Genomic DNA, 21,169 nt, shown 5'->3' with positions numbered 1-21,169 from the left:
CATTCATCCTTACTCTTAAAAGATCCCGAAAACAGAAAAACAAAAAAAAAAACTCATTATGACTGACTTATATATATATATATAAATATTGAATGTAGTTGAAAAGAAATATATTTCAATCCAACAGGACAATGTACAATAACAGGATCATATGAAATTGGATGTTTTTTTTTGGGTGCTTTATTGTTTTAAGGTAATTAGTCCGAAATCTTGATATGGAATTTAGGAATTACCAAGATGATTATTATCATATTCTCAACCTGATGAAGCAAGATAACTTCCAACTGTGTTGGCTGACTTACTTGAAGATAATGAAGAAATAAAAAGACAAGTCAACGAAATTTCAAAAGCTATTAAATTGGAGAGAGAAAGTGCTAAAGGCTAGGGTGAGTTGTTGAGGAGAAATAAAAATGATCAAGGTGAAAAGAGAAAAATGTTGACTGTATGTTTTCTGTCCTTACGGTCTTAAAGTTGATAAGGAGCATTAGGCTGATAGACAATACAGGCTGTTGGGAGAAAATGAAATTGGATAGACCGGATGAAATGTTAATATAAAAGCATATCCTAACTAACGTTTCATATATGTATATTATGAAGGAGATAGATCAAATTAAAATTGCATATAATGAAATAATGTGATATGTATCCTTCTCATATCATCTACAAAGCTATATACATTATACTGTACAACTTAACTTCCAAGTCCGACAAGATTTTAGTATATTTTCTCTTTAATGCGCACTAAGAAATCTACAACAAAACAAATTTTATATCACTAATCATAATGCTCTACACCATCATACCAAGATGAGTTATTGATTTATCTGATCGTAGCTGTACTTGTTCTTTGTGTGATCCGTTCAATCTCCAATTTGATTTCTTTCAAAGCTTCGTTGAGAGCTTTAGAATCTTCGTATTTTCTCTGAGCGTTCGCATCGGATATGTATGTCCTGCGGACAAATTCAGACTGAGTTAGTGGGCCATGTCTTTCACGAGTCTCGTTCTTATGACTAATGCGTACGGCTCCCAAAACGAAGGAGGGGCGAAGAGCATGTACAAGGGCGATTAAAATGGATTCAGGACTGAGTTGACTCACTCTAATTGAGCTTCCTGTTCGAGAAGAGGTTGAAGTATCACAGCGATATCCTCAACTTCCCTTTCCAATTCACTTGTAGGAGTAGTAGATCCACTTCCATCTAACGATCCGTTCAAGGAGTCAGATAGGGATAATTCATGTATCCTCATTGATTTGCGCTTCGCATTCGCTGCTCGCTTTTGTAACTTTTGCAAAGTCTACGACACGACGAACAAAAGCAGTCAGTCTCGACAGATTTTATATGAATGAATCCTCTATGAAAGGAATCACAAATTTAGAAATGTTTCCAGACTTACCTGTAATTTGACCATTTCCCTAGCCAAGAATGCAGCCGCACTTCTAGCTACAGCAGATTGAACTACCGCTTGACTTGATCCTTCATCACAGTGTAAATTTCCTATCCTCTTTGAAAGGTGTTCATATTGCGTAAGAAGAGTCAATAGTGCTTTGTGCGTTTGTAGAGTCTCGGTAGACGGTTCGAGCGGGTTATCAGATTCACTACGATTGTTACACGAATCAGTCAAATTGGCTTCTTATCACGCAATCCGCATGTGTGCAGAAAGACTAGTAGGAGAAGTAAGTACTTACGTTAGATCGGCCAATTGATTCTCGAATTCAGGCATCAACTCCTCAATATCGCCTTGTAGTCCCCTTAAAGCGGAATATAGCCTTGCGAAACCTGTAACTCTCTGCCTATCTTGCATTTTCTGTTTACGCGAGACAACAGCCCAACATTCTCTACACACTCTACATCCTTTAACTTGGACTTCTTTAGGTTGTTGTGGTAGCGGAATACCTCTTTTCTCTCCATTACCATTCTCTTCTTCATACTCGTTGATCGATGATATGGAGTTCGTGCTAGCTCTACCTTTCCTGATTCGGGAACTTCTAGAATCAATATTATTTTTCAGTATTTGTTGCTCTTGGCCCGGAGTCTGATCGTCCATTTTCATCCACCCCACAAACCCCTCTTCCACTTCTTCGCCTCTTCCAGTCTTCCAATCGGCTACTAAAAGCAATGAACACTTCTCCCTCCTTGTTCCTGGCGGCAGACCGCCTTGAGACGTAGTCGTAGTAGCGTCAGGGTTTGCAGGAGCGAATAGCTGGATTTGGACTGCTAAGAGTGCTGGCGGAGTAGGCGGGAGAGAACAGACTATCTTACCGCATAATCGACAATGGTGCTTTCGATTAGACAAAGAAAAGGATGATCTAAAGAGGTAAGCCAAATTGATCAGCTATCGAGGACGGGAGGTCAGAGAGTAAGCTGAGAATCACCACTCACTGGCATATCCTGCATTTCTTGACCTCATTATCGTCCTCCCATTTGACTATTGCCTGTTCAGCTGCCCTTTTCTTACCTTCTTCTCCACCGGGTCCAGAATTTTTGAATCCCTTCCAAACTTCTTTGGGCTTTAGCGCATCGAGTGCTCCATCTATCGACAGTAAGGACCGACGCTTGTCATTACCACTTCCAGTTAGAGACGATATTGAGAATGTAGACGAAGAAGATCGAGTCAAAGTGGGAACGTTCGATGTTGGAAGGGGTACAGTAGGATTGAAATGTAGGTCGACAAGCTAATGAAAATCACTTCAGCAACATCCACGGGACCTCGAGAGCAGAGATATTGGAAAACGTGTGCTCTGCTGGTTTCTATCATACCTATCGACGACTCACCTTTGCCCACCTTCTGCCCAGTCTACCCTCCTCCCGCTCTCTATCTTCGCCCGTAGCTTTCCTAGCTTGCATGAACTCTTCTGTCCTGTCGTGTCTCACCCCTTGAGGTTGAAAACCGACTTTATAGGGCATACCAGCAGACTTCATATTCGTATTTGTTTTGGTTATACTACTAGACCTGCTCAGCGTAGCTATTCCGAATGAACTGGTTCGTCGGTGACTCGTAGAAGCGGTGGAAGAGTTCCTTCTATGACCGGATGGTACGCTAGAAGAAGAAGCATTGGGATTTAGATGTGAAGGACCGTGAAGATTCGTTGTGGACGTGGAAGCTAGGTTTGAAGAAGTTGTTCTGGGTAAACCACCCGGTATACTCGAGGAATTAGGTGAATTACTCATCTTACCGATGCCCACTGTCAATGCTGATGTGCTGTTTGTCGTAGGTGCTGATGTAGTGGAGTTTGAGTGACCTAGTCTGGCTAAATTGGCAGGTTGCAAGATCTTCTTAGTGACCAAAGCTGGTGTTGATGTAGTATGGTTTATACTGGGCGCTTGGGGAAGAGTGAAAGTGTTACCCGGCCCCGGGGACGGTGATGGCGAGACTGATAAGCCAAAAGCAGAACCATATCTAGTATCTTCGGGAGAATTAGAGGTCGATGTGTTACTTCCTTGACTTTCAGTCGGTGGTATAATGACTGGAGCTTGACCACTATTAGAAGCGAAACTATTTGATCTTGATCCGAAACCGTCTCTATTCAAGTTATTCGACACTTGCGAAGCGACGTTGGCTACTCCATTTAAAGTGTTGGCAAGGAACTCTCTAGATCGACCTTCACCTCTTGGTGCCCAAGTGGATAACCATTGCTGAGCTTTATCAGCGGCTAAACCGATATCAAAAGCTGGTGGTCCACCTTGTTGACCATGACTTTGTTGTGGTATGAAAGGTGAATTAGTCAGAGTGTTCCCACCTGATCCCGTTGATGAAGCAGATGAAGTTGATCGAGTACGTTGAACGCTTATGGGAGGTGGTACAAGAGCAGTCGAGGATGAATTAGAATGATTAGATGAGGAAGATGAAGGTCGATTGTTCCGGTTGTTACCATTGGGTTTGTTGGGATTACTGCTATTGAAAGAGCCGAATCTACGACGTGGAGGATTGAGGTCTGCGGGAGGAGGTGTTGTCGTTAGTTGAGGTAGATTTGGTGTAATGCTCATGTTGATAACTTTTTGGCTATGTCATGTTGCTCATAATAAAAGGTGATATGCAAGAATGTTGGCTATTGGAATGAAATGATAATTGATAATGGTTACTTGAGCACGGGCCGGGTATATTCTCTATATGATGTTATTATGGCGACACACAGGTTACTGCAGCTTATCGTTAGACCGGAATCATAACACGTGGTTATGCTCGTTCCTGGGATACACCCATTTTAAACTAGCGCTATGACCCGTTCCTGCATTCAACCATCTTTGTGGGTTGGTTTGGGTTTTCAACTTTTTCATTGTTCGGATTCATTGTGTTATCGTGAACAATTCAGCTACTATCCTCTTTTTTGGCTAATCGATAAGATCACACACTCTTCGATATGAGCCAACAACCTGGTCTTTACGATATCTGTGAGTCTTTCCACCCTTCCAAAGACAAAACTAAGCTAACACTTTGCAACTAGCTAAGCCTCGATTTGATCTTTCCTCGTACGGTATGTAGAGTTACCAAATAAGAAACGTTATGGCTATCTGCTGAAATTTTGTCTCAATATAGGTGGCCGACTGGCTTATTTCTACTCCACAACTTCACCTCTGACCTTACTTGCATCTTCTGCACAATTAGAGCAGGCTCAAAAAAATGTTACCCATTTCGAGAGCAAAATAAAAGAATCCGGCAGACAAGGGTACTGGGTAAATCAGCAACAAAAAGAAGCATATGATAATGCTAAGCAACGTGAGTTCTCGCTCATAGACACTCACCGAAGCAATCGAAGACGTGCTGATAAATCAAACACACAAAGTGGTAAACTCGTCAATACACCCTGATACGGGTAAACCTGTACCATTGCCTTTTAGGATGTCTGCTTTCGTACCCACCAACTTGATGTGAGTATATTTCTGACCATCAGTCTCGCGAGTTGAAGCTGACGTCGCATTTCTCATTGCAGAATATGTGTTAGTCGATTGACGCGAGCTCTACCTAATAGTCGACGACTGATTCCTGCTTTCTAGGCCGGTATGTTGATGCCCAACCCGAGTTTGAAGAGCGTTATATTCTGGCAATGGGCAAATCAAACACTTAACGTGGCTGTGAGTTGATTCTCGCATTTCTTTCCTTTCTAATACACTCTGTATTCTGACCCTGTTAAACAGGTGAATTTCAGCAATGCCAACAAATCGATCGAAATGACACCTCAAGAAATCGGTACAGGTTAGCTACACATTCTCATCGAGTAATTTCTCCGCTGACACTCTTATATAGCATACTTGGCAGCGACATTCACCTCAGTATTCCTTGCTGTATCGCTAAGCCGGCTGGTCCCTAGACTACGAGTAGCTCCTGCAACTAAAGAAATCTTGGGTAAATTGGTACCATTCGCTAGTGTCGCTTCTGCGGGTGTTGTCAAGTGAGTTGCAGCTCTGAATGGGACGATGCTGGTCAATTTAATGTTGCGCTGACTGGATTACCAGTATCTCATGTATCCGGTGGAAAGAAATGAGAGATGGTGTAGAAGTTTTCAAGCTCACTCGAGATCCAGTTGATGGTAGTGAGCAAAAAGAGGTTCTTGGTAAATCACCTAAAGCAGGTCAAATGGCTGTGATGCAAAGTGCCGCAAGTAGAGTATTTACCAATGTGTGAGTCAACCCACTGGTATTCTCTTCTGCGGAAATTGTGTGATTCCGAAATTGAAGATACGCCGTGACTAGCCCAACGTTAATTCTTCCGCCAATGATAATGACTATCCTGTCTCGTCGAGGAACATTTGCCGGACCTAAAGGAAATGTAATTTCAAGTGTCACTCAATTAACTCTTATTGGATTATCATTGGGTTTATTCTTACCTCCTGCAATTGCTTATTTCCCACAAAAGGCAGAAACGCAACCTTCCAAACTGGAGAACAGGTTCAAGGAATACGAAGGACCAGTTTATTTCAATAAAGGGTTATAGGTTTATTACATCTCAAGAACAATTGGAATACAATAGAAGCTAGATCTATTAACAGGGTAGGTAGACAGGACACATACGCAGATTCACTCATTCGCACACATACACTTACACACAATCGCGTATACACAACAATCAACTTCTTCGACATACAACGCTCGGATTTTGCGGTCTCCGATATTTTCTAGATTCCTATGTCTGAAGCGTCCGACATGATGCGATGCATATAATGATAATCACAAACACAAACATTCCGTGTAATCGACTTTACTCTTGATTTTATTCGCATCCCGGTTTTGGGCTTCGGCGATGTTCGTTCTCGCTCACTTATCCTTCTTGGACACATCTGGGATCCTTCCACCTCTTCCTTCGGACAAAGGAATACGATTCCTATTCTTTCACTGAGCTCTTGCGATTAGTCAGGTGATACCATCAGTGCTTGTGTAGTCGTATGTATACTAACGGATGTCCTTCTTATTCATATATTCGGTTGAATTAACAAAGAAAAAGCTAAATAAGTGGTTTAGATCATTTATGCCGAGCGGTGGTATGAGATTGTTGCCTTTCTATCTAGAATACATGTTTATCATTTAATTATTTTTTTATTTTTGATCTACATCTCGATATACAATCTTTCTAATACTGTCTCATTTGATTGAATTATGATAACAAAGAAATCCTTCTCAATTGAAATATCGAATTTTGCTAATTATAGTGGGCTTTACACTTTTAAAATATTCAATTAAATGAAGAAAATACAAAAAATGGAGATAAAGCTTATTTGAATTTAATATTATTACAAGTATTAGGAACGGATCATGATAATTTAATTGTAAGTTAACTTGTTATTCTTTTTATGTTGAAAAACAGATGTTTTCCAGAAGGATGATTGACTAATTGAATGAATGATTAAATGAATTTTTCTGTTTTTATTTTTATTTTTTTAATTTTGATCAAAAGTGGTGTTCAATTTGGAGTTTAATTATCGAATCAATTTTATTAGGTTTTTTATTATCAAAAATTTGGAATTTTTTTGGTTTTGTAGAAAATTGGAAACAACTTTATGAAAGGATAAAAGTAATTATAGGAATTAGTTTTATTATTTTAATGTAAAGTTTTATAATTTTAATTTCTATTGTTTAGATTAGATTGAAATTTAAAAAGAATATGAGAGAAAAGCTGAATCTTCATTCTCTTTTGAATTTTTGAAATATAGTATACGATTAAGTATATCAATTAATCAAATTTATCAAATTATTTTCATATTAGATTATTCAATTATATCAATTTATGAATCTCGATTAAATATAATATCAATTATATTTATTGGTATTTTAAATATAATAAATATAATTTATGGAATATTAATACTTTATAAAAAAGTTAGTAAAAAATTTCTAAAATTCTTTTAACTATATATGAATAAGTTTCGAATATTTATAGCTAATATCATCCAATACAGATGAATACTAAAAAACGATTTATTATACCTTTGATATTATCAATTATAATTAATTTAATAATTATTATTATAATTTGTTTAATTACTTATCAAATTCCTCAATCTAGTGTTTCTTCATTATATTTAATTAAAAATTGGATAAAAATTCAAAGTATATTTTTAAGAATTTGGACAGGTTTAATGATTTTTCAATATATATTTTTATTAATTACTTGTATGTACATTCCTTTGTTTTTTATCTAATTGAATTGGTTTCAAGTATTAATAATAGTAAAATAGTGATTTATTCAATAAAATTGTAAAGTGAGTATAATAAAAGTCGGAAATTGAGGATTGTTTATCAGGCTTTGTAAATTCATTTTATTCTGATCCCTTCAAAATAAGGATATATGAGTTAATTGTAATCTTTACATAAGGATACTACCCATTCTTAATCTCGTTATATTCCTCTCATATAGTTGTATCGAAATTCCTTCCTTAGGTAAGTGAGCTTTACTTTAGAATTTGAACATCCCCATCTCTTAAACAAATTGTAACATTGATCATCCTGTGTTTAATAGCCAATGCATCTAAGCCAATATTCAATTCACTTTCTTCCATTTTCATCTTATCCTTATTATCTTTGATCAAATTATCCAATTATTTGAATTGTTCTGATCAAGAAGGTGATATAAGATTACAGAATTCATCCTCTGTTTATTATAAATCACCACCGATTTCTAAAAAAGGTTTAATCCCATTTAGTGATTCTTACAGTACTTATACTACTTCATCAGCAAGTGGAAGTGGGACTGGTACTAGAAGTGTTAAGACAGGAAAAGATAATTCGAAAGATGGTAGTGTGAGAATCACAATAGATAAACTGGTTTCGGAGGTAAGTTGAGCTGAGCACCTTGATTTTTTCTATTGATCCCTTCATGAATTCTGATGGGTGTGGATCACATCTTTGTTCTGACTTTGCAAACCAGTCAACATATATCCCTCCGCCTCCATCAGCTTATACATATGGAGGAGGTAAGGATAGAAGAACACATACTCGACATACTTCTTCTCCATTGTCTACTCCTATATATTCAGATTATCCTGATATTCCTCTTTCAATTATCGCTGTAAGTCATCTTTTGACCGATTTTAGTCTAAACTTTTTTTCCGCTACAATTGAAAGTGTAGGGCATATTATGAATGACTGATTCAATGTTATTCTCACGCTTGATAGCCATTGAGTCAATGGATAGATTATGATTCAAATGACAACGATAAAATTCCTTATTATGATAGAAATCAAATTGAAGACGATAGAGAAAGTTATAAATCTGCTGTACCATCTGGAAAGACATTACTTAGAACTAAATCTGAAAGGTCCAAAAAGGATAGAGGAATTGTATTAGATCATGAAGGTTGGAATGTTGAAGTACCTTTACCTATACCAACTACATTTGAAATCATCGAAAAATCGATCGATAATGGTAATTTATAAGACATGATATCTGTTATATACCTATTTGCGTGACACGCCCAGAATTCCATCAAGTCCTTACATTATTTTCCCATCACACTATTTGCTATACATCATGAAGAAAACCAATTACATCGCAGTCCGCTTCCTTGTTATGCTGTTTTATCGAATGATTCCGGGTCAAAATGTGATTGTCTCAGCTAAATGATAAACATAGGTGCCACAGTAAGTGAATGACCCTAATTGAAGAAAATGATTTATTAGCCTCCCTCATCTTTCATTGGAATCACGTCATTATGCTGTTTTTATTCCAGATTTTGTACATAAAAGCGTGATCTAAACACTCATTCTTTTCCGAATTCTTCGTTAGCATTTACGTATTTTTTCTTTGTTTCACCTATTCTTCCCCAGAATGCGGGTTCACATTTCCATTGCCGCAATTAAATCGGTAGATTTCATTCATATTATTTAAGACGTCTTCACTTTGAAAATGGATTTGGAATTATCGGCAGATATCGGTTTATTTCGAGAACAAGAATAAACTGTTAAAGTACGGTTCTCGGATAATGACTTTGGCGATATACTCGTTATACTCGTTGGGCTTTTTAATCGTCAAACAGATTCATTTGAAAGAATTGCCCCACGGAAAATTTCTAATCCAAAAACAAGGGAAGATTGACGCCTCTTAAACCTTATCTCTTATATTTTCTCCTTTTCTCCCTTTTTTTACTTTCTCTAAATGACCGATTGGAAGCAAACCTGGAATTCCTTCTTTGTCGGGACGATCCTTTTTTTTTGTCTATACAATTTGAGAGCAGCCACCGATGTTATCAAGGTAACTTGATAATCGCTGTATCATTTTAACTGAGAGAAAGCACACGTTGATAGGTTAAAAAGAAATTATACTTATGTAATAAAGATGGAATGTGTTTTTAGTTCAGGTTTTTTTTCTTATATTTTGAGCTCGGCTCGGTTAGTAAATGAATTCCAAGGATAGGATATATAAACTAAGGTACGACCGTTCAATTCGTATATTCGTATAGTGTTATTAGTAGTAGAATTGGGATGGATAGGAAGAAAGAAGAAGAACCGATTCTTTCATGTTAAATTTAGGTTTTATAATTATGTCCGATTGATGAAATTGCATAACTTACACATGTCTTCTTTAACATACGAACTTACATTTCCAAGAAATCATTGTCATTCTTTCTTGAAGTATTATTTCATCAGAGTTTTGATCAATATCATTTAATCTCCCCACTTGGATTATACCTGACTACCATCAATATCATCTCGATCGGAGCCCTAGGTACCTTTCAAGCGACAACGCAAATACCTCTATACTGTAAATACTCCAACACAATAATCGATATTACTTGACGATCATATGCCGCTCTTTTCAAGCTCATTTCAATAATAATTCCAAAGCATAAACTCTGTTTCGTTGTGAGTTAGTCCTTATAAGGTGTACCACCGCGCAAATACACGGGCAAATTAGATAAATATATAACATTAAAGTTAAAATACCACGTTATTAAATTTCCATTTCGACCCGACTTGATTTTAGATCTGGAATTTATCATTTTTGTAGAAACGAGAAGGAATCCATCTTAATCGTGTATCAAAAACAACGCCAATAGACTTAAAAAGTCATATCTGCTTATAGATCTTACAACGCCCTCAGTGGAGTATTCCTTATATACTTCGGTCTGGCCGTTATATCTACCCTTCAGCATAGCTTAAAAAACGCCCTTACAAAAGGTTCCCGCTTTATCCCTGTGCGGATGAAACGAGACTACCACGACTAAAATAAAATCTCCCGCGATGCATCGAAATAATAGTACTATTCCTGATGATCATCCTTCTTCAAATTCTTCAAGGTATCCACCACCTCCACCACCCCCTTTATCTTCATTAAATGGATCAACTTCATCATCAACAGGCCGACCTTCATCTTCTTTTTATCTTCCACCTCCTATCCCTTCTGCAAATTCACCAATGAGTCATTCCTTTGGAAGTTCCCCAGGATACGGAAGGGATAATCACGTTCAATCACCTAGTGGTGGACTTACAGATCCTCAAAGTTGGGTATCAAATGGATTAGATAGACCTACTTCTTCTAGAACAAAATCATCTTCAGGAGGTTGGAATTCAACAAATTCTGGACCTTCACCTAGAGATACAACAGGAAATAGATTACCATCTTTAGTAGATTTACAACATTCAAATCCAAGATCACACCCTACTTCAGGTTGGGACGTACCTTCACCTGGATCATATACTATGTCAAATGCAAGAGGATCAGGATCAACTTCTTTACCATCACATTTTAGTCATCAACAGACTTCTTCTTATAGAGATTCACCTTCAAAACCAGCTCATCTTATCAATCCTGTTACAGGTAATCATGCACCTCATTGGGTTGTGGATAATAGGGAAATATCACCTGGAATGAGTAGAAGAGAAAGTTTAGTTTCTCAAAGTACAGCACCTGGACGTGGTGGACATTTTGAAGATTCACCTATAAATGAAGAATCAATACCACTTGCAGCAGGAAGTAGTGGTAATCATAATAAAGGGAAACACGCTGCACCCTCTTCTGGTAAAGAAGATAATGATGGTGGATCACAATCACAAGCTCAAAAGAAAAAGAAAAGAAGAGTTGCACTTTCTTGTGCTGAATGTGCAAAAAGAAAACAAAAATGTAATAGAGAAACACCATGTCAACATTGTGTAGCTAGAAGAGTACCAGAATTATGTGTACCTTATTCAAGACCTACTACACCACCTGGAGGAAAAAATATAAAACTTGAAAATTCATCAGCTAAACCTTCACCTAGTATTACAACTAAGAAAGATGGGGATATTTCAACTATTACAACTTCTGCTCAAACGATGACAAGTAGACCACCTTCAATGTTACCTACAATCAGTGTCAGAGTAGCTAGATTGGAAGCTATGGTAAATGCTGTTGTAAATCGAGTGGAAGGTGTAGAAGGTAAAGCTTTAAGAGATTGGCGAATTAGTAAGTTTCTATAATCAACGATTGTTACATAAAAGGGGTATCATTTCAGCTTACATGACTACATTGCAGATCACGCGCCTGCTACATCCCCTCCTCCATTATCAGCAGAACTTCCCCTAGATTCAGAAGACGAGAAGAAAATAGAAAATAGACCGGAGACTGCTTCTACGTTGTCAAGGAAAGAACGTTCGGTAGAATGGGATGGAGATAATGGACCGGACAGTGAAGATGGAGTAGTTGGAGGTTTGGATAGAGAAACGGGAAGTAGAAACCCTTTACCTCAATCAGTGAGTCAATAATGTGACAGCTCCGCTACTTTCATTGTTGGCTGAAATCAGTATTGATGTAGCTACATATCACTGGACCTGTGCCCCTGGGTCTGGATTATCATGGTACACCCGCAGAACAACTTTCAAAATTGTTCAATGATTGCGGTCTTAATCCTGCCAAGGTGAGTCCTATCTCCTCAACCAGCTTGTATGACATTGATATACTCAGCTTATAATGGGGATTTTCTGATTGCAGATGACTAAACTTTTGAAGGATTTACCGCCTCGAGATTTAGCAGAAAAGATTACACAATGGTTCTTTGATAAAGTCAATTACGTTAGGTATCCTATCGATGAACATCTTTTCCGGATTGGTGAGTGATATAGCTGAGGGCAAAGAAGTTTGTCCTCGGTTGTGATAGATTTTGTTCTAATATGACGTGTGCCATTAGCTATCGAATCGGTGTACACTCGTAACAGCGGTGCTGGTGCTGTACTTGCTTTACCGTTGGTCTTTATCGTATTCGCACTGTCTACGAGAGTAGCTCCAGACGAGCTGGTTGGAAATGAGCAAGAAAAGCGAACAACTAGTTTGAGGTATTATTGGAATTGTGAGCATAAATCATCTCAAGTGAACGCAGTAATTCTCAAAAGTTGACATTCCATGCTATACCACAGCCAAAACTGCCATAAACATCGCTAGTGCTGTCAAAGCTGAAAATCTACACCTTGTGGAAACGCGAATCTGTGTATGTCCACTACTTATAATCCGATTATGTCACCCAAGATTGCTGATGAGCTGCTCTGTAGACCGGATTGTACTTGGTATTGATGCACGAAAGACGATTAGCCGAAGGATGGGCAGAATTTCGTTACGCTCTCACGATTGGACAAGCTTTGGGTCTGCATCGAGATGGTACGAAATTGGGACTTGATCCATATGTCACTGAATACAGAAGGAGATTATGGTCGTACCTAATCCATGCGGACGCTACATATTCTTGTCTTTTGGGCAGACCAACTGCTATTGATATCAACTTTGCTGATACCTTGTAAGTGTATTTACGATCATTGCAATAACCTCGAACGACAAAGTTAATCGTAATATGGTAGACCACCATCAAATATTGATTTATCGGCTCTGCGAGATAATAAGAAAGCCACTCCTCAACCCATGTCTGAACCTACTTTCGCAACGTATCTTATACTAAGAGGTGGTTTAGGTAAACTTGTGGCCAAAGTCACTCAGCATTTCCAACGACTCTCAGGTCAAAGTTCTTCCTATAAAGACGTAGAAGCCTTAGATGCGGAATTTAAACAGTTCGTAGAGGATTTGCCTCCTACTTATAAAATGTTGACTCCAGACAAATCGTACGATAAGAGTGAGTTGGCAATTTCATGATCACAGCTCATCAAGGAGACGAAGTATGCTGACCGGCGCATTTGGGATAGAATTATGGTTCTTACCTATTCATAGGTATTATATTCAAACTGAGATTCTACATTTCACTATCATTCTTCATGTTAGTATATACCCGCCCTCATTCGAGCTTGAGTGATATGCTGATGATGGTAATGATAACCTAGCGACCTTGGCTACTACGTAAATTGCGGAGCTCGAGATATGCTTTGTCCAGACAAGCTTGTTTCGATGCTGCTATCAAAGATTATAAATTGGTATGTCTGCTGCGGTTATAGATAAATCTTGGGCTGACTAGGTGTGGACTCACGAATAGCGACAAATGTTCAAAATCGATTGTCCGGATTTCTTCGAGACGCTTTTAGGTGGATCGTTTCGAGAATTCGTGAGTATAGCCAATGAAGTCGATTTACCGCTTCATCGTGAGATTTTTTGACTGATGGGACGCTTGGCTCGTCTAGAATGTCGCTATGATCGCTGGTATAAGCATTATCATCGATCCGGTAAGTCGGAATCCCATTCAAACCCATACGTCAGCACATAGCTAATACTACGTCCTATGACAGCGCGCATCAAGAGCGGCGGAAATGAAGCAGATTATCCAGAGCTTCATGGAACAGCATCCTCACGATCCCAAAATGGATGATTTCTCTCAAAAAGAAGCTGCAATTGTGAGCGGGAGATCTATTGTGAATGCTGGAGGACAAAGGCTGATACCCGTAAACAGATCTACACGCTTCATCAACGAGCTCAACAAATGGAAACCCAAAGACAAGCTAAAAAGGCAGGACCGTCTCACACGAATCGACTTTCAGTGGATAATACTTCATTTGAAAGATCAACATCCAAACCGCCATCTGGTTCATCAATGGGTGCACCGCCAAATCCAACTCCGCCTCATTCGAGCGATGGAAGTGGCGGGCCGCGACATGTTCCTCTACCTGCCATTTCTCCACAAAGTTATGTCAGGGCAAGTCCGTACAATACCAGTCTTGGACCTACGCCACCTGGAGTCGGTACGAGTCCCGAAGAAGATCATCCTCAGCGATTGTAAGTGATCACGATCTTCCTCGAAATTGAATAGTTGGTTCTAATTTGCAATTCCGAATGTAGACTAGACCATTGGTTGCAATCCAACACTTCTTTTGGTCCTGGAACGGAAGCCATGAATTATGGTGTAGGACTATATCAACATCAACCTTTGCAACCTTCTTCGACCCGAAATAATTCTTTGACACAGATGGATTCATTACCTAATTCGCAAAATATCAATTTTAATGTTGGAGGACAATTGCCTCAAGAAGGGATGACTTACCCTTCCGATGGAGGATTGGATAATTCAGGTGCAATGGGTTGGATGGATCCTTCTTTAGCTTCAGGAGGATCTATGATGGGTACAATTCCATCTGATTCATATCAAAATCAAAGTGGTTTAGGACCTTTAAATCCTCAAGTGAATATGATGAGTATGGGATTCCCTGTAAATTATAGTATGATGCCTTCTACTTCTAATAATGGTGGTTCTGGAATTGGTCAAGGTTTAATAGCTCAAGGTCAAGGTGGAAATAGTTCACAATATTGGAATGCACTTATTGATGGTGAGTAATATTTGGTTTTTTACATGATACTATTGAACAATTTGTTGATATTAAATATACTTGAAATTCAGGTATAGTTGGTGGTTTACCAAATTATGATCCGAATTTAAGTGGAAATAACATGTGATGAAGAAAATTGTAAATTGTTATTTTGAGTCATCAAATTGTTATTCCATATAATTCTGTCTGCCGATCTAAAGAAGTATCTCAAAGTTGTCATTTAGTATATATTTAGATCTATCAGTCATATTTATCTATGATCTATATATATATGGCTCCTTAATTGTTTTAATGTTTATACATGAATGGAATGGATATAGTAAAATGTGAAACTTATATACGTTGACACCGGCTCGGGCATTGTGCAGGTACCACGGCAATTACGGTAAAGTGAATCCGGCATGCGGCGGTGACATCACATAACATTATATAAAATAGCTTCTTCCCGGTTAATCGGTCACGAGCTCATACCATACAACCCTAGTAATGAATCAAATTCCCCTACTGAAATCCAACTACACAAGAAGCATCATATAACATCTTGACCTTCCTTACATCGTCTTCGAAGGTCGGATCATTCAAAAAGGGCTTAATTTTACTACTGCTTCCGTAGACGACTTCAAGATGAAGTGGACATTGATTCTACCCTTATTGCCGTTCGTATTCTCTGCTCCTGCTCCTCAAGAAGCTGAACCTTCCTCAGCTATAAGTTCAGCTGCTAGTGGTATAATTTCGGCTGTCGGTGCAACTGCAACTGGTACAGCTACAGCAGCTTCTTCAACAACAACAGGTTCCAGTATATCAGGAAATTCAACTTCTGTACCTTCAAATACAACTACTTCAACTAATCCAAGTGTAACTATTTATCCTGATACTTCAAATGGTAATCCAATTCAAATAACAGGTTTAAATTATCCTCAATTTAATCAAGACGCTTATTTAGGTATTCCATTTGCTTTACCTCGTAAATCATAATTTCACTTCGAATAATATAATCAAATAATCTTTAATTGCTGATTTCTTTGATTGAAATCTCTTAGCTACTGGTGATAAACGTTTTGAAGCTCCTCAAAGTTATATTTACAATTTTAGTGTAACTGCTCAAACTCCACCTCCGGCATGTTTACAAGCTCCAACCAGTACTATTCAGATTCAATCCGAAGATTGCTTATTCTTGAATGTAATTGCACCTCAAGGTGCTAATGCTCAAACTACTTGGTTACCTGTCATGGTTTGGGTGTGAGTTCACTATCACCCTTGGCCTGATAATTTGCTGATTAAAACCGTGCTCGTCATAGCTATGGTGGAAGCTTCACAAGTGGTTCAGCCAATTTATATAATGCCACTCTATTAGAAGCTTTCGCAGAAAAAACTGTGAGTACCTCTTGGCTTTTTGGTTTCCCGCGCTGGATGAGTGATCTGACAGGTTGGTAATTTCTTTTCTGTCAGAATCGTCCATTCATTTTTGTCGCTCTCAATTACCGACTAGGTACTTTTGGTTGGCCGTGAGTCAATTCTGCCTGACGAATGATCCATTCTACAGCTTTCGCAATTCGCTGATGCATCACTCAAAGATCCGGCTCAGGTTTCGCTGAGAATGGGGCAGCAAATCTTGGATTAAAGGATATCAAGAAAGGTTTGGAATGGGTTCAAGAGAATATTTGGGCTTTCGGTGGTAATCCAGACCAAGTAAGTATCGTGCTTTCCGAATCCAAGATGAGGGTGCTCTGCCTTTTTGCGGCCGTTTGGCTTACGATATTCCTAGGTAACCGTATTTGGTGAATCCGCCGGAGCGATTGCCATTTCCCTCTTATACCTCGACGAAAACATAAACACCTTTAAAGGAGCCATTATGGAATCGGGTGCTCAATCTACTGCTCCCATCGGACCCACAGCATCAACATGGGAAGATGCCTATCAATACTTACTTCAAGTGACCAATTGCTCGGGTCAAACAACTGCACAATCATCCTCATCAGCTAATTCCACTTCTTCCTCTGGAAATGCAACAACTTCATCTGTTCCTTCTACAGGATCGAACTCAAGCTCAACCGCTTTGACAGGATATGAATGTCTTAAAGCCCTCCCAGCTGAAGCATTGTTGAAAGGTCAATTGGCTGTCAAGCAGAATATATTATTCTCCGGATTTGTTTATGCACCAACGATCGATGGAGATTTAATACCTGATTCACCTCATACTCTTCTCTCCCAAGGTAAATTCGCCAAAATCCCTTTCATCTCAGGGAACAACAAAGATGAAGGTACAGCATTTGTACCTTCATTTATCGATTCAACTGCTTTAGGTATACAACTCATCAATATTCTAGAACCAGTTGATCCTGATAATACAACTATTTCTCAATTATTCACTTTATATCCAGATATTGCTTCTTTAGGTTCACCATTTGATACAGGAAATGAAACTTTTGGAAAATCATCAGCATATAAACAAATTTCTGCAATTATAGGTGATTCACAATTTCAAGCAAATAGAAGATATTTTTTAGAAAAATCAAATGATAATGGATTAAATCAAATTTGGACATATCAATTTGAACAATTAACAAATGGTGTAGATCCTTCTTTAGGTATTTATCATTCAAGTGAAATTCCTTTTGTTTTTGGTGCAACAATTCCAGGATTAAATCTTACTTTAAATTCTTTTGGTAATAATTATACATCTGAAGATGAACAATTTTCAAATATAATAATGAATTATTGGTTAAATTTTGCTTATTATAATAATCCTAATTCACCTTCTGGTATTAATACTAGTAATAGTACTTTCAGTAATATAACAAATTGGCCAACTTATGATGGAAATTCAAAAAATATTTTAAGATTAAAATCTAATAATATTACAGTATTTAAAGATGATTATAGAAAAGAACAAATGGATTTCTTTATTAATAATCCTAAACAATTTAATTATAAAAGAAATCTAATTCAGGTTTAAGGGGTATTGTTTAAAAAAACCAAAAAAAAAAAAAAAGTGTATTGATAATATCAATAACATAGGATAGAAATTGTTTGTAAGATATATAAAAGTAAGAAAGGAATTAAATACGTTATAATTTGACCAAGATTGTTACAGAATTTGCATAAATGCATTGATATCTGTAATTGATTATCCCTCTTTTTATAAAACAATGTTCAAGTTTTTTTCTTTTTTTTGGGGATGAAATTGAAATTTATTGATTTGATCATTATGTTCGTCATCAATTTCAATTAAGTAATTCCAACTTTGAAAAAAGAAATCTTATTGTCAGATTAAAATTGAAATTGAAATACGTTTATCGAATAATTTAACTTCAAGTGGAAGATCAAATTATCGAGAAGTATCATTTAACAGTTTCTCATAATTTCATGTTGAATTTATGGAAAATTGAATTATAGTTTAACAGAATTGCAATGCCAAATTCAAATTCAAATTAGAAGATATCGAGTCTCATATTAAAACCAATCCAGATATCCTTTATGCATATCACAAAACAATATCCGAGGCACATATGATATTTATATTGATTTGTAAAAACATCATATTTCCATAAATGAAATTAAAGAACTTTGAATTTTGGATTTTGATTTGTTTTGTTTATTTCACAAGGCGGCGAAAATTAAAGAAGTCTTTGAATAAGACCTTTGGTGAAGTCTGTTGTAGTGGCAGAACCTAATACAAATCCAAAAATTTAGCAAAAAACCAAAGAAGCCATTGAGTTGTGCAGCTTAAATATTCAAAATGACTCACCTCCCAAATCGGCAGTTCTGATTTTACCTTCCTTTACTAAATCGTAAGTTGCTCCAGCGATCAAGTTGGCTTGAGATTCAAGACCAAGGTGTCTTAACATCATTGTAGAAGAAAGGATCAATGCTGTTGGGTTGGCTTTGTTGGTTCCCATAATATCTTTACCGACGTGTCTACATCCAGGTTCGAAAAGGGCGTATTCCTTTATCAATGGGCATACATTAGTGAAGTCTTTCAATGGTGAAAGTGCCGCTCAGGGCATGATGTTCTAATAGGTGAAGGAATTGATGAACACTTACCCGTCCGAAGTTACAACCTGGAGTAATACCTGGTCCACCGACCAAAGCTGAACCAATGTTGGCACAGATAGTACCGTACAACTACAAAACCGCAGTATACCAGGTCAGTTCTAAGGTCTTTACCTCCAAAGCGATATACTCAATTCAACTCAATTTCGGAGACTCACGTTAGGCTGTAGTGAAACACGTGCCATTAGCATATCTTGGTTTGATCTTCTAGTTCAAAAAATTATCAACTCACCATAACCATAACATCGAATTGTTGAGGTCTAGAAACAAGTTGCATAGCAGTGTTATCGACAATCATAGCTTCAAACTTGATACCAGTGTGACCGTATTCTTGTTCTGCGACTCTTCGACAGGTGTTAAGGAAAAGACCATCACCAAGTTTCATGATGTTTGCTTTGTGTACACAGGTGACCTTCTGCGGATTCGAAATATCATTACAAATCAGCAAACTTATGCAATTTAAGGTATTTGGCAAGTGATGAGAACAAACTGACCTTTCGGTTGTTCTTGACGGCGAAATCGAAAGCGAATCTAGCAATTCGTTCTGCCTTGGCTCGAGTGGAAACTTTCAAACTCTCAACTACACCAGGGTAAGATTGATGTTCTAAACCACTGTATTCTCCTTCGGTGTTTTCTCTAATAATAGCGAAATCTACGTTATCGTGTCGAGTTGGGAAACCTGGTAAAGATTTGCATACTACGACTGAAGCGTAGATATCGAGTTGTTGTCTCATAGCTACGTTCCATGAGTTATGACCTGTTTGATCAATTGGAGTGTAGAGAATACCTACAAGTTGTGTTATGTATATCAGCGAGGGCTCAATCACGTTTCTACATCGGGCATAAACCTGACTGATCAAGAGGTATTTGACAGAGAGCTCGACTTACCCTTCAATCCAACTTTATTCCTCTTCAAACTCTCCATAGCTTGTTGGAACAAATCATCTCCACCAACAGTTTCACCAGATACATCATATTGTTCCCATTGAACAGGTACTTTAAGAGCTTCAAAGATTTCTTTTACGGAGTCTGCAACTTCTTTACCGATACCATCACCTGGTACGAGGGTTACTGTGTACTTGCCTATACAAGTAGAGGGTGAATCCATCAGTACTTGTGCTCATCTGTCGCTCTTCTTCCTGACCGTTTGACATACCACCGAATTTAGCTGGAAGCTGTACAACTCAAATAAATCAGTTAACGCTTCACGACCGAAGAAAACCGATATGAGGATTAAACTTACTCTTTTTTCGTCCACCAAAGTAGCCATAGATCGAGATACGGTCGCTCGCTGTTTTGTGCGTTAAAGGCAAATTTTGATATACATCGGAACGAATGGGAAAGATCAAGAAGATTGTCACGAAAAAGTCAGCAATGAGTTTGAATAAATTCGGATTGATGCTCCACAAGCATTTTTACTAACCTTGGAAGAAGCAGCAGCTGATCTGAGAGCTGATCCTACAGATGATCGTAATGGTGCGGAGATCATTTTGATGATATTCTAAGGATGAATTCGAAAGGTATACACGTAAATGAGATGACAGGTCAAGAGTTAAATCTAAATAGAAAAACAATTAGAGTGGATGGGTTTTCTTTCTTTGTTAGGGCAAAGTGTATACATATGGACTGTCATCATAACCTATTAAAGGTCCTTTGGTGAACGGTCCAATTCGGCCGAGTACTGCCGAGCTGAATTACCATGATCCTAATAATCATTACAAATATTTAATTGGTTGTTCAGATCCCATTAGAAACAATTACAATTCCCTAAATAAAAGGGTAAAACACGTGACTTGAATTAGATGTTCATAATTTCTGGTCCACTCGTAAATAAAGATTCATCTACATACGATATAGTAATGTCTAACTATTCGTGTCGAGGAGATAGCCAACAAGTCAATTGGTAAATGGCTCTTCGAGAGCTCCTGAGGAATATCAGAAATCGTATCAACTCCCAGCCA

The 21,169-nt window shown here is 37.8% G+C and overlaps 6 protein-coding genes across 6 annotated transcripts; 4 read left to right on the top strand and 2 right to left on the bottom strand.

The window, feature by feature from the left end:
• Window positions 1–820: 820 nt before the first annotated feature.
• Window positions 821–3,983, bottom strand: I206_102064 (uncharacterized protein; the record flags this gene model as incomplete). Its single annotated transcript, XM_019158542.1, has 6 exons — window positions 821–950; window positions 1,097–1,293; window positions 1,393–1,594; window positions 1,685–2,305; window positions 2,379–2,671; window positions 2,772–3,983. 6 exons carry the CDS (start codon window positions 3,981–3,983, stop codon window positions 821–823), a joined length of 2,655 nt encoding a protein of 884 aa, XP_019008288.1.
• Window positions 3,984–4,357: 374 nt separating this feature from the next.
• Window positions 4,358–5,928, top strand: I206_102063 (uncharacterized protein; the record flags this gene model as incomplete). Its single annotated transcript, XM_019158543.1, has 10 exons — window positions 4,358–4,388; window positions 4,442–4,471; window positions 4,534–4,713; window positions 4,781–4,865; window positions 4,928–4,934; window positions 4,992–5,069; window positions 5,133–5,190; window positions 5,242–5,386; window positions 5,451–5,615; window positions 5,688–5,928. The coding sequence occupies 10 exons, from the start codon at window positions 4,358–4,360 to the stop codon at window positions 5,926–5,928; spliced, it is 1,020 nt and encodes a 339-aa protein (XP_019008289.1).
• Window positions 5,929–6,587: 659 nt separating this feature from the next.
• I206_102062 (uncharacterized protein) lies at window positions 6,588–8,864 on the top strand (the record flags this gene model as incomplete). Its single annotated transcript, XM_070202498.1, has 9 exons — window positions 6,588–6,639; window positions 6,735–6,757; window positions 6,886–7,034; window positions 7,142–7,307; window positions 7,388–7,605; window positions 7,846–7,868; window positions 7,948–8,261; window positions 8,356–8,496; window positions 8,604–8,864. The coding sequence occupies 9 exons, from the start codon at window positions 6,588–6,590 to the stop codon at window positions 8,862–8,864; spliced, it is 1,347 nt and encodes a 448-aa protein (XP_070058599.1).
• Window positions 8,865–10,667: 1,803 nt separating this feature from the next.
• On the top strand, window positions 10,668–15,282 carry I206_102061 (uncharacterized protein; the record flags this gene model as incomplete). Its single annotated transcript, XM_019158545.2, has 16 exons — window positions 10,668–11,868; window positions 11,938–12,155; window positions 12,218–12,319; window positions 12,394–12,511; window positions 12,590–12,748; window positions 12,816–12,886; window positions 12,948–13,189; window positions 13,251–13,519; window positions 13,590–13,660; window positions 13,725–13,814; window positions 13,874–13,942; window positions 14,019–14,060; window positions 14,124–14,228; window positions 14,285–14,607; window positions 14,671–15,155; window positions 15,227–15,282. The coding sequence occupies 16 exons, from the start codon at window positions 10,668–10,670 to the stop codon at window positions 15,280–15,282; spliced, it is 3,621 nt and encodes a 1,206-aa protein (XP_019008291.2).
• A 497-nt stretch (window positions 15,283–15,779) lies between these two features.
• I206_102060 (uncharacterized protein) lies at window positions 15,780–18,111 on the top strand (the record flags this gene model as incomplete). Its single annotated transcript, XM_019158546.1, has 6 exons — window positions 15,780–16,119; window positions 16,196–16,394; window positions 16,454–16,529; window positions 16,605–16,660; window positions 16,730–16,844; window positions 16,921–18,111. 6 exons carry the CDS (start codon window positions 15,780–15,782, stop codon window positions 18,109–18,111), a joined length of 1,977 nt encoding a protein of 658 aa, XP_019008292.1.
• A 661-nt stretch (window positions 18,112–18,772) lies between these two features.
• On the bottom strand, window positions 18,773–20,697 carry I206_102059 (isocitrate dehydrogenase, NAD-dependent; the record flags this gene model as incomplete). The annotated part of the gene is made up of 10 exons (XM_019158547.1): window positions 18,773–18,825; window positions 18,904–19,102; window positions 19,200–19,280; window positions 19,367–19,372; window positions 19,441–19,623; window positions 19,703–19,995; window positions 20,097–20,291; window positions 20,365–20,383; window positions 20,452–20,499; window positions 20,632–20,697. 10 exons carry the CDS (start codon window positions 20,695–20,697, stop codon window positions 18,773–18,775), a joined length of 1,143 nt encoding a protein of 380 aa, XP_019008293.1.
• Between the last annotated feature and the right edge of the window lie 472 nt (window positions 20,698–21,169).

The sequence above is a fragment of the Kwoniella pini genome, chromosome 2, assembly GCF_000512605.2.
Source record: "Kwoniella pini CBS 10737 chromosome 2, complete sequence".
NCBI lineage: Eukaryota > Fungi > Basidiomycota > Tremellomycetes > Tremellales > Cryptococcaceae > Kwoniella > Kwoniella pini.
This window is presented reverse-complemented; position numbering and strand designations above follow the sequence as displayed.